We start from the raw sequence: 14,068 nt of genomic DNA, 5'->3' as shown, positions 1-14,068 counted from the left end.
TTTAAAATGTGTTATTTTAATTATTAATAGTTTCGTTTAAGTTGTTTTGTAAAATTTTAGATATATATGACAAATATTCAACTAAAGTTGATGAAATTGGGTACATCATGTCCTTTTCAGATCCTAAATACCCGAACCTGACCCGGACCCGATATGGACCCGAAAAATTACGGGTATTTTATGGGTATTTTAATTATATACCTGAACCGACCCGAACCCGAACGGAAAATTTCTAAGTATATTTAGGACCCGAAAAGATCCGGACCCGAAAAGATCCGGATCCGAAAGGAACCGGCCCGAACCTGACCCGAAGACCCGAACGCCCAGGCCTAGCATTCAGTTTGTAAGTTCCGTTTCAGAATTCTGTTTAATCAAATTCCAGTTGTGACCGAAAAAAATATTAATTCTGAAGCATTACAACATGTTTTCGTAGCCACGTGTCATTACTAGGATGATTCTTAGAATCTTTAGAAAAATAAGTTGATACATATAAATATATATTATACTTTTTGTTAAACTAACTATGAAATTGATTTGTAGCATACAAAAGAATATTCTCAATTCTTTCTTTAAATAACAGCTGTGGAATTACTTAATATGACTAACATATATATGACAATTAATGATTATGAATAATACATATTTGATAACATTTTTTGTATCATTTCTCATTTTTATTTAATTTTATATAAAATTAAACAATCACATTAAGTATATAATAAAAAATTTAGAGTTTTTCTTATATATTTTGAATTTTTTTAAACGACTATAAATTACTAAAATGGTAAAAATCCTACAGTGAAAATTTTGTGATCAGTGGTTTTACTTTTTTTTTGTTCAAACAAGATACAAATGATCATAAATCGTATCAATATGAGGTCTCATTAATAGATATTCATAGTATATATATATATTGATATCATTTAAATTAAATTATATACTATATAAAAAATATAAATATGTTAACTGAAAATTTTGCATTGAAAAATTATTGAGTCTTAATATTTTAATTTTGAAATTTGTATTAAAAAATATCACATTAAAATTTATGTTATTAACGGTTTAAATTTTTGTTACAGCAAATATACAAATGTTAATAAAATCATACAAGTAGGAAGTATCAATAATAAATATTAATATTATATACTACATATATCTAAATCAATATCATTAAAGTTTAATTATATACCATATAAAGTAAATGAAATGATTGTTTTAATTTATTTACCAAAAACATGATTGTAAATAAACAAAATGCATTGGTTTGATTTAGGTGATTACTCTAATGCATATATTTTTATGTGTACAAATTATTTTTTAAATATGTGGTTTCTAATATGTTATTTGATTCTGATAATCCCATAAATACACTTCTTCAAATCGGAGTGATTTTTAGTATTGGAAGCACTATATATATTATTTCATTCAGGTTAAATAATTTAGTCTTGATTTTTATTTTTAAAAAGCTTTTAATGAAATATCATGACAAGATTTCAGTCACTTCCTTTGGAGTTCGTTCGAAGAATGGCAGATTTGATCATTCGTCTAATATTTTTTTTTCCTAATATCTTATCTAGCTATTATAATTGTAAGAATGAGAGATGTAAACTATTTATTATAAGTTTTTGGTTTATCATTTAATAAATCAAATAGTTCTTAATTTATACATAGTTTACATATATTAGAATGATAAAGTATTATATATATTTTTATCGATATATACTCTTGTAAATAAACCTCAAAATTAAAACGTAAGTTAAAAAAATAAGTTTTTATTTTGTTGTTCTAGAATTAGATGATTTTTAGACCGAACTGATGAATATATACTAGACATACATTATATTTCGAGTCTGCAATTATATTCTATTACATCTTGATATATTAGATTTGAACACTAACCTGTGTATAGAGTTGGCCGGTGATTTTCTTCAAAAATTTGATTCTTAGATATGTATCTAGAGTGAAACTGATTTTTAAAGATGTCTATCTTTTATAATTGACACTTATGAAATTCATCGAATCATAGAAGAAGCTAAAAAAGAGACAATACTCATATCAGTGAAATATAAACGAGAACAAAAACACAATTTTATAGAGGTAGAAAATGAAATAACTTATGAATAGTCAATAGTAAACAAATCGAGAGCAAAAAACTTGATCTTTCTTCGTTATTTTACAATTGATGTTGCCTATCTGGTTTTGGTGATTTGTATCATCCGCAAAACTTAATTTCTTTTTGTGCATATAAAGTCTTAAAAATAATTAAAATAAGATGCAATATGTTAACTCTTCAATAACGAAGATACATTTAAGAGACCAACATTTGTATTTGTCATTTTACAATCGATAAAGATCGTAGTGTTGCAAAATGTTAAAACTATTTAACGAACAAACATTAGTATAAAACATTCACTCCGCGCGGGTTATCATCTAGTACGACATTAAATTATTAACAAGAAATTTAACTTATATAGCCAGTTAATTATCATCTACCGTCATATAATGTATATATTTATATGTTTTTATTTTAATGTATATATTTATATTTTTTTATTTTGATCGGTTTTGTTCGGTTTATTCAGTTTATTCGATTTATCCGGTTATAAACCTAACCATATCCAAATCATACGGTTTTTATATAATCATACCTATTTGGTTTATATGGTATATACCAAAACCAAACCATGTTGTCTATTTCGGTTCGGTATTATTACCATATTGAAGAGGCTTAGTAAAAACAAATCGTTTATTTTATTTAGCTTTTTTGTGTCTTATATGAAAGGGCCCAAGTTGACCCGGTCCGTGACGTTCCTATAGTTTTGATATCATATATAGGGGCTTATATGAAAGGCCTATATAGTTTTCAACTCCTAATGTTATCCTTGTTTTTAAGATCTAAAACATTTTTTCCTCCTTGTTCTTATGCTCTCAATCAGGCATGAGACTTATTATCCGAGATCCGGATTCGATCTGAGACCCGATCCGGATCTGCTCTAAAAATTTAGATATCTGGAGTGATCGAATCCGGATCCGGATAGTAAAATATTGGATCTAAAACAACCGAATTCGGATATGGATATCTTGATTTTTGGTCCAGATATCCGGATCCGTAATTATTATTGATAATTATTTTCAAAAGTAGTAATATATTTATATTATAATTTTTTTATTATATTTCATTTTATAATAATACATATAGATTTTATATAAATTTTGTAATTTTATACATGGAAGTAATTAAAGATGTTATATATACTATTATTTTTAAATTATTTATAATATTTTATATATTATAATATTATTTTTATTTATTTGAAGTATCCAAATCCGGATACGGATATACGCCGGATATTACAGTTTTTAGAAGGCTATCCGAAATCCAGATATCCGAGAACTCCGAATTCAGATAAGGATAGTAAAAACATGGATCCGTCAGATAAGAATCCGGATCTGAATACCTTAAAATACTCCGGATACCCAAACCGTCACAGGCCTATTCTCAATGTTCATTTGAGTTTTCACCAAAATTATATATCACATTACTTCAAAACTTATTATTATGAACAAATGCAAATCAAACACAAAAAGTAAGAACTCTAGAGAAAACACGATTAAGGAAAAATATTTGTTTTAAAGTTTAAATATATATTGATTTTGTAAATTATTAATCTACAATATTTTACATCCACATTTATATAACCTCAAAATCTAATTTTATTTTTATTTTTTTTAATTCGTTATCTAATTTTTTTTTTTTTTTGTGGAAGTCTATTTAGTCTAGTATTTTGACTAATGGTTCTATATCAGGAGGTATGGGGTTCAAACACTAGAAAATGCAAATTACGGAGAAAGAGGTTAGAAGAGGTCTTCATCATGGTGTAGGGTGTACCATTAAACATGGATTTCATAGAGCGGTTCGAAGTGACGCAGACGCGTTTATTTTCTGGTAGAATCGTCTATGTAATATTTCTCAGTAATAATATAATTAACCAAACCTTAAAAAAAAGTTTTCTAAACCCTAAAAAATATGCCATAGTCCGATGCATCTAGACTTAATTCACTCCGGAATCAATCTTTATTTATCTCGTTAGTACTATATTTTAAGCTATCGTTTTGGTAACTCGACTTTTAGGAGATTCCGGCCAATCTGATTCGTAAATAATAGGTTTTCCAATATATCTTTTTGTTGTTAGGAAAACCTATTATTTACATTGACTTTTATAACTTTTGAGTAACCCAATTAATAAAGCAGAGATCGAGAAAACACGAGACCTTTTTATTCAAATTTAAAACCAAACGTCAATATCAAACCATGCAGAAAAAGCTTGCAAACATGAACTGGTAAGGAATTGGATGACCATTTATATGGTTTTACACAATGTGTACACATATCTAGAGCTCATCTTTGACGTCATCATCTTTATCTGGATTGGAAGACGAGAGCTTGACTGGGTAAGAGGCCTCCATCGCAATACCACATTTTCCTTCGGGATCATCAATCCCTCTCTCAAGTTTTATGTAGCCTCCCTCTCCCCATTCAGGTCCCCATGAGTTTCTCACTATCCAATACTTTCTCCCTTTTGAGTCTGATCCGTACCCAACCGCTGCCACACCGTGGTTCAGCTCCGTTCCACAGTATCCCGTAAACACTCCCTACATTACCAAATATATGACCAGTTAAATGTGATGTGACATATCTTTTTAATATTTTACGTACTGTCTATTCATATGTAAGATCATAGTAGACATATTATATTTGAGATGAAATTTCTAGTATCAAAAATACGTTTTTATTACCTTAGAATAAAACTGGAAATTTGAACTTCCAGCATCAATTGCAACAGATACAGGTTGGTTTGCGACAGCTTTGAGAAGAGCATCTTCATCGTTTTCGGGAACATCCTCGTGCCCATCAATCGTCACAATCTCACCATTATCCTTTGAAGCATCGCATTTTCCATCAATACCTTCGTAGGGATAGTTATCTTCGGTGGTGATTCCACCGTTCTTCTTGATGAATTCAAATGCAATGTCCATGAGGCCTCCGTTACAACCTTGGTTCTGTTTAGTATCACAATCCACTAGTTCCTGTTCAGACAGTGAGACTAGCTTGTTCGTCTTGATTTGGTTGATTCCTTCAACGGCTGCAACTGTAGAAAATGCCCAGCAACTTCCTGATAATTTTTGAAACAATATCAAATCATTAGATCAACAGAGAGATATAACATTAAAATTAAATTAAAGATTTTGTTAATTCACACATCTTTATATATCCCTTAAAGCTTATATTAACACATTATCAATTATACAGGGAATATTATCTACTATGGGTTCTGAGCATTTCTTATATTTATTTTTAGTAATGACTTTGTGGTACGTGTGTGTTATTAGTGAGTTGAGTATACGGTTATAATAATATATTCACATCTCCAGTATGAACACAACGTCAGTTTTACATGTTTTAAAATAGATTCATCTATCAAACTTATAATATCTATGTTTTCTGGAAAATTCAACTGAAGATAGAAAATTATAAGAAAATAGGTTAGTCCCTATTTTTGCTAATCATGTGCCTTATATATCGCTTGAATTTCTCACTAATGGGCATTGCTTTTAGACTTACCACACTGTCCTTGATTCTTGACTTCAGTGACAGCACCTTTCTCTCTCCAGTCAACCGAGGTCGGAAGTCGGGTTAAATTCTCATACATGAACCCTTTCGAGCCATGTTTCGGTCCTTGAAACATTCTGTGATGTTTAATGTTTGATCCGGTGTAGGCACTCTTGAATTCTTCAACCGTTAAGTCTGCAAACTTGTTGAGCTTAAGCGTGAAGGGGTTGTTCTTCTTGTTGGTGTTGTGAACATGCATCACATTGTGTCTGAAAACGTTGAATCTCTTTTCCCTTTCATGAAGGCTCCTAGGAACAGAGTGGTGACTCCTCCATCTGTCGTAGAGATTTGATAAGCTCTCTTCGCTCTCTAGTTCGTTGTCGTGGTAATCGAACCCGTGGACGGATTGGACAATGAGAAAGGAAGAGAGAAAGATCAAGAGAAGTTTTTTCATTTTTTTCTAATGATTTTTGTTTGTTTGTTTGAAGTTCAGAGTTTGCTACTATATTTATAGAGAACTAATTTATTGGAGATGTGAAATGACGATAACACCATCGACGTTTGTAAGGTTGATTAAGGAATCGTCTTGGCCAGACTTGTGGAACACTTTTATGATACTTTGTCTCGTACACGCATTTAGACGAGCAAGGAACCATCTTAGGTAGGCCTGGGACTTTTATCCGAGATCCGGATTCGATCCGAGATTCGATCCAGATCCGATCCAAAAATCCGTATATCCGGAGGGACCGAATCCGGATCTGGATAGTAAAATGTTGGATCCGTCAAAACCGGATCCGGATATCTTAATTTAAGTCCGGATATCCGGATCCGTAAGTTTTATTAAAAAATATTTCAAAATAGTAATATATATATAAAATTAATTTTATTTAATATATTTTCATTTTTATATTTTAATATTTTATGTAAATTTTGTAATATTATACATAGAAATAATTAAAGACATTATATATATATACTTTTTTTAAAATTATTGTTAATATTTTATATATATATTAATATTATTTTTTATTTATTTTAAGGATCCAAATCCGGATCCGGATATCCGCCGGATATTATAATTTTTAGAAAGATATCCAACACCCGGATATCCGAGAACCCCGGATCCAGATAAGGATAATAAAATTATGGATCCGCCGGATAAGGATCCGGATCCGGATACCTTAAAATTGTCCGGATACCCGATCCGTCCCAGGCCTAATCTTAGGTGTAACTTCTTTTAAGATACACTAGAGCTGGACCGGGCGGGTGTTTTTTTGTTTACGTAATGTACTAAATATTTTTACACCATTATATAATTTATAAAAATTATAATAAAATGGTGACTAAAATACATCACATAATATATATATTGATGTTATATAATTCCACTAATAGTAAAAGTAAAATGATTTATAACTCTGTAAATGCAAATATCACGCGAATATATGTTTTTATTTAACCGATATCATTTTTATTTACCCGATATCGAGTTGGCTAGTGGTAAAGGAAATACTAGTTGCCTTTCATTGAACGGGTTTGATACGCGTTGGAAAGAACTATTTACAACATTTAGGTTCTGAGTAAAAAAGATAAACCACTTTTCATTTTTTAGGAATACACTTTTGTTTTCTATAAATAATATAATATATATTTATTTTTTCACGTATTATGTATTTTTTATTATGACATTACGCATAGTTATTAAAATATATATTTTTAGTTTATTTTTAGTTTATGTGTGTGTTTTCCATAAACTAACATATATATGCGAAAATAATATTTGAGATGTTTTGATAGGGTTTTGGTCATAAATGATAACTATATTTAAATTTCCAACCCGTTATATAAGTTGTCTTAATTTTTAATTTCTCAACCCGATATATAAATATTCGTCATGCATTTTTAGTAAAATATTTATATTATACTTATTAAAATGAGTAATTTGTTAGAATGAGTAATTGCATTTCTAGCTTGTATTTATATTATTATCAAGTTAATTTATTGACTTTAACATTTTATTATATGTAGGATTTTTATTTTATATGAACTTTTTTTCTTTTTTTAGAACATTGTTATCTTTTATAAATGTTTTTCTTTACATACAAAACTTGAAAAATATTCTTTTGAAACTTTCCCTATTACAATTTTCTCCTAAGAAAAATCTTAGGTGTTTTTAATTTTTTTAATACTAATACTTAAATGTACATGTTATTACAAAATCTAATATTTCAAATCCTTACTAAAGAATAATAATTTAAGGTAAAATACAAGGGGCCCAAAATTCACATTGAACATATGTAATATCATACATAATTTAAAAATAATTTTCTAATAGCATTTTAGTTATATATATCTAAAAATATCGTCAATTAAATAGATTAGTCAAATTTGTTATTTTAAAATTTAATTATGTACAAATTTAGAATTATCAAGTAAAATGGATATTTTTAAATATGTTCTCATTATTAAATTTTTATTGCCAAATACGGCATATCCTTTAAATTTTTTAAATATTGTTAATTGATTTCATTAACAATAAAAATTTTAAAAATGTAATAAACATTATTTAATAGAAGATAATATCCACGAATTTATGGAAAGATGTTTTTTACTTTACATATTAAAGTTTATAGTTTTTTTTTTTTTTTTTTTTTTGACTAATAAAGTTTATAGTATTAATGTGCATTAAATGTAATATTTATCATGAATTTGTTGTGGAATAGATAAAAGAAAAATATTAATTTAGATTTAAGTTTATTAATTACTTCAATGACATTGTATTGTAATTAAGTTGTAAGTGTTAGGGTTATTTCTTATTTGTATTTCTATTTTAATAAAGTAGATTAATCATGAATTTTAATTCTCGTCCTATATATCTTTTTCTTTTCTTTTTTCAATTTTTGATTTGGCTGTTTAAGCTGACAGATAAGGAAATAACTGAAATGAGTCACATTTCAACAAGATGATAATGAGTATTGATATTTGCCATGGTTGATATCGTTTTGAGCTTTAGTTTAATTGGAAAGGTAAGTTCTAATTAATAGGTAGGCTGGAGAAATTAAGATTACGCAACAAGTCGCTTAGGCAAATAATGAAAGCAATAGTTAGATTAGCTGTTCACACCATGGCGTTGTTGACTTATACAATAAAAAGTCTTTCTTTTTGCAAATGATTTTTTTTTTTTTGAAAAAATACAAATGGTACGATCGTGTTTACTGAGAACACCATGATAATCTTCTATTTTTATAAAATAATAGGGTCATAGTACATTACGTGAAAGATACAAGAGGCTTTTCATGTATTACTATTTACATGTAATTTTTCTTTTTGCCAAAGTTTATTACATGCAATTTATAAGAAAATTCCAACTTAAATATGACTACAACCATACGAAGTCTATCTACCTCTGTACATCTTATCATAACCACTTATTTGTTAATGTACTATATGGTCTAATGAAAATTATTTTTCTTCCATGGATCGTGGGAACGTCATGTGTTCTTCCAGGGAGGACCTCGTGGCGATTGTATATATATTACTTACGTACCATTGTTTTTGGAAGAAGTTTAGCAATCTGGATTGGGGGTTTAGGATTAGAACTCATAGACAACATTTAGTTATAACTTTCATAACGTTTTGTTTTTAATAACTTTGGGTGATCGGATTGAAGATTCAAATTATAACATATCGCGACTTCAACTGATTTAAGCCACTCGACTGATCCAGAAAGAAACAGTCCGCCCCGTTTACTAATACAAATTATAACATATCGTTTTTTGTTTTTTTTTTGTTTTTGAGAAAGGGCTTCTAACTGTTTCAGTATTCTGAAGCTTAAATGCCAATGAGTGAACTTTTGACGCAGCCTACGAAAGTTATAGTTTCTATAATAACAAAAAAAATACACACATACACAGCAACACTATATATGTGCAAAGAGCTTTATACATTTTGAATTACTATAATGACGAAAATGTCATTCAGTTTTACTTTTTTCTCTAAGGTAGTCAAACGGTCAGTGTTTCAGGTTAGATCAAATATGAAACTAAATCAAAATAACACTTTTAAACTAATCGTGGGTTAAGAAAACTTTTTAAAGTTAAGTGGTTTGATTTAGTGGATATGAACGAATAATTCTTATCGATCACGAGTTCTTTCATCTTTGGCTTAATACCCATTAATTATCGTGGTTGGATCATGGATGCTTCCTAATGTCAGGAAACATATTTAATCTTTGTTTGTTATTAATCATTTAATTTGATCTCGTCATCATTCATATGTAAAAACAAAAAAGATTCAAATTTTGACCAAAAGAAAGTAGAAGAAAAAGATTCAGATTAATTTTCTTAAATAATTATACCTTTTCCTTGTGTCACTAAATGGATTACCAGTTGTTTTCCTCTAATTAACTAGTTCTAACGACATTTCCAACACCATTATATATTTTATTGCAAAATGGAATAAGAAATAAAAATTTGAATAAAAATTAAAACCATTATTTTATAAATGGAATAATATTTTATTTTTGCTCATTATTTCATTTAACACTCTATTTTATAATAAAATACAAAGTGGGGTTAGAGATGCCCTAATAGACTATTATGGAGTACTTAAATGGAACACATATCCTTCCGTATAAATCAAAATATATATTTTTTCTCATAAGAAGTACTCTTGTTTTAAGATCTAAAATACGTTTTATAACCAAAAATAAAATATCTAAAATACGTGAAACTAGTGTGTAATATGACGATTTATACTTTTCATCATTTTCTACAAATACAGACTGAATTTTGGTTTTTGGAATCTATTTAAGTAATATACTCAACTTTCCTTTGATATAAGTTGTTTATTTCATAAGGTCCCGAAAATGCAACGACGTGGTTAATTGTTTCCTAGTATCGTACAAATGACTTTATTAGTGTATTGGTTATAAATATTAGGGACATGTTCAAAGTTCAAACACAATAATTTAGTTATATGTAACGTGTTCCGACGTGCTTCTTATCTATGTGATATCCAATTTGATACTATTATCCAAAACGTTAAGATTCCAAATATTTTGAAAGCTTCAAATAATGGAGGAGGAATCTCAAAATAAAGCGTTTAAACTATATAGTACTATAAAAATAAATTGTTTTAAAATATTTTAAGTAAGTTATCACTTTTTAAAATACTTTCAGTCAAAACTACTATAACATTTGGGTTTAGAGTTTAGTAACTATGGTTAAGAGTTTAGTAGTAGGTGAGGTTGAGTTTACAAACTTCTGTTATAGTATAAATTATTTTTAAATATTTATAGATAACTTAAAAAGTAAATTTGAAAAGTGATATCAAATTGTGGTAAAACTGAAATTCGAGTAATTGTTTAAAATATTCTAAGTTGGTTACCACTTTTAAAAAATATACTCAATCATATTACCTTAACATTTGGATTAAAGGTTTAGTGAATATGGCTTAGAGTTTAATATTTTTATGTTTAGTGACTAATATGAAGTTCTTGGGAGGAAAATTAAATATAAATGCAATAGATTTTGTCACCTAAATTCAAAAAGCATAATATTATACAGATGAAATAGACCGAATACATATATGAAAAACTTAATATTTGTTACAAAATAAGTTTATCTTAGAATTTCAATGGAAAACTTATTAACACTAATTTCATATTTATTTTTCTATTAATTGAAATGTGATTAGGTGTATAAGGAATGATGGTTATTTTTAGAATATAAAAAATTAGATATTTTTCTAATCTATATGCACAAATATAAAACGACACTTAAAAAATAAATATTTTATGGAACTAAACCTAAGATGCACCAAGTTGGTTCTAGTATTATTTGTTGGGTTATAACTTAAAATTAAATATTAGTTATATATTTAAATATTTTTAAAACAATTATAGGGATAAATTGAAATGTATTTCTTAAGATTTATCAGTGTTATTTTAAAATATTATACAGTAAAATAAAATATTTTTATCTTTAGTATATTTATCAGCTATATACATAATAATAATAATAACAATATTTTCAAATTTGTATTTCATTATTAAACTATGTAAATTTAACATAAAACTGAATAAAATGTTTATTCATATTTAAGAAAATTTTGTCTGAAGAAACTTTTTAATTTTTAAATTATAGATAAAATATTTTCTTATTTTTAATATATATTCCTTCTTTAACTCTAGGAGTGCGGTGACTGTATTTGAAGCAATCAATCCAGTGGTGGATATTAATTTTTTTTAATTAGAGCATAATATTTAAATTTAATTATATAATTTAGTTATATAATTTAAATATATAACTAATATTAAAAATTTAGTATAATACTATATATTAACTAAATCATAACCAAAATTTTATTTTAAAATACAACTATATTTTTTGTGTTATCTAACATTACATAATTCTAGTACATGGAAGTAATCAGGCGAACCAAAAGTTTGTAGTCACATAAAAAGTCAATTAATACACTTTCGACATATTCTAACTTTTTGTTTAACAAAGAATAATGATGGTCCATTGTTTAATGTTATATTCACATATATAAATATATTGATTGTCTAATAATTTTTGTATTATATTTGATGGATCTCAAAATTTATTCGGAATATGGTATAGAATTTTGGCTGCGTGTATAAAAAGTAATTTCCAGAAAAATGTATAGACCATATATTAAAACATTTCCTGCTTGTAAAATGTATTTTATTAATAAATTATAATAGTAAATTTGTGGTTAATGTTTAGAATGGTGGATTTTTTAGTAATTTTGGTTGTTTTGCCATTTATTCTAGTAATTACAAAATTATAAGAGTCATTATAGTATTTAGGGAAATGATTAGAGTCATTCTAAGTAACTAAGGATCCTTACCCGCGTCAAGGCGCGGAGTTTTTGCATTTTAATCTCTTTTTGCCTCTTGCTTACTAATCTATCATTCAGTTTTTCAATGCATTTTATCTTCACTCTCTCCTTTTCAGTTTTTCAATGCATTTTATCTTCACCAACTCCTCTTGTTTTGTTTACATTTATTTTCATGTTCTGTCGTTTGATTTGACTTAGTTTTGGCTTGTGTAATAATTTAATTCTGCTCATTCTTCTTTCCTTCTTTATTGATTGATTTTTTTATCTCGCTTAGCTCTGTGTTGCCACTAATTTGTTCGAATCATTTTTCATCATCTGCTTCGTATTCTTTTCATATTCATTAACTATTGTCTTCAATCTCTTTAAATCCTAAAAATCCTACGTGTTCTTTTGTTTATTAGATCACATATTAAATATTGTTGAAACTGTTTATTTATTCTAATAAATCTTTACGTTTATAACTAAGATGATATGGATAAAAGACTGATTATAATTTAGTTGAAATTAAAGTCTAAAGTAGAAGTTATGAAACTTGCAATCCTTCTTTTTGTCATCCAAGATACCTTTAGTCAAATCAATTATATTGATTTAGAAAACCCATAAGCTATTTCAATCACAAACAACAAAAAAACAGGCGCATTCGTTATTGACGCTGCGACGGGTTTCCTTTACTATAAAACATAATTGTTTGTCACAACTGTTAATAAACCCAAATGTGTTTACAAAAGCTACTCATATAAGAGATTCATACTCGTTTCTCTTTCTCTAGTCATCTCCTATGTTAGTAGCTATCATAATACAATCATCAAACAAATGACATATCTCTTGGTTCCATATAGAATATGCAAAATGACTGTTTTCTGCAGACTCCATGATCACTGAGTATTATAAATATCAAACTCTGTCTATGGTCTATTTATATGTTGAGGAAATGCCTCGAAATGTAGCTTCCAAATAATGATTTCCAGGTCAACACATTGCATGTTAACCTCCACAATGGTATCAACGGATCTGCAGATACCGTTACATGTCGAGTCGAACGCAGCTACACCGATGTTCCCTTCTTGTGCCTTTCATTCACAATCTGCAATTCTCCCAAGAACCTCTGTTGCGATATTTGTTAGCTAAAATAATTCATCCAACATAATAGGAAAAACAAACCAACGAAATTGTAAACCTAACCATCAGCTGAGATGCTTTTGATGTCCTGACACATTGCAAGCTTAGTGATTTCACTGTCAAAAGCAACAAACTCAGCAGTCATATACATTCGAGACATTTATTTACAAACGGTTCCTAGCACAGAGAAAGCATATTATTATGTTACGGATGATAAGTTTGATGCATAAATACAGTTTATAATTTTTTTCAACTGAACATTTGTGCCTACTGAATTACCTTACAACACCCACTTCATTGTGATTTTGGCATGTTAAATCTGAGAATCAACATTGGAGCTTGCGTTAGCATTTAGAACATGAAATATAGCACCATCAATTTCAAGTATTAATTCCATTGACAATAGCTGTGCAAAAGAACTCTGCTAGTAAGGAAATCGTGATTAGTAATTCTTTACATCTTAGTGCCGTT

At 28.0% G+C, this 14,068-nt stretch overlaps 1 protein-coding gene across 1 annotated transcript; it reads right to left on the bottom strand.

The window, feature by feature from the left end:
- Positions 1–4,260: 4,260 nt before the first annotated feature.
- On the bottom strand, positions 4,261–6,090 carry LOC106309886 (KDEL-tailed cysteine endopeptidase CEP2). The gene is made up of 3 exons (XM_013747032.1): positions 5,624–6,090; positions 4,798–5,174; positions 4,261–4,653 (listed from the first exon to the last, which is right to left on the bottom strand). Exons 1-3 carry the CDS (start codon positions 6,063–6,065, stop codon positions 4,393–4,395), a joined length of 1,080 nt encoding a protein of 359 aa, XP_013602486.1. The 5' UTR covers positions 6,066–6,090; the 3' UTR covers positions 4,261–4,392.
- Positions 6,091–14,068: the final 7,978 nt, after the last annotated feature.

This window comes from Brassica oleracea, chromosome C8, assembly GCF_000695525.1.
Source record: "Brassica oleracea var. oleracea cultivar TO1000 chromosome C8, BOL, whole genome shotgun sequence".
Taxonomy (NCBI): domain Eukaryota; kingdom Viridiplantae; phylum Streptophyta; class Magnoliopsida; order Brassicales; family Brassicaceae; genus Brassica; species Brassica oleracea.
The sequence above is the reverse complement of the archived record's forward strand: the minus strand, read 5'-3'. Positions and strand labels throughout refer to the sequence as shown.

Excerpts from the sequence above, each read along its gene's own strand:
- LOC106309886 (XM_013747032.1), bottom strand. The coding sequence starts at position 6,065 with ATGAAAAAACTTCTCTTGATCTTTCTCTCTTCCTTTCTCATTGTCCAA. Across the intron at positions 5,175-5,623 it reads CAAGAATCAAGGACAGTGTG|GAAGTTGCTGGGCATTTTCT; the intron begins GTAAGTCTAAAA and ends AAAAATTATCAG. Across the intron at positions 4,654-4,797 it reads ATTTCCAGTTTTATTCTAAG|GGAGTGTTTACGGGATACTG; the intron begins GTAATAAAAACG and ends TTGGTAATGTAG.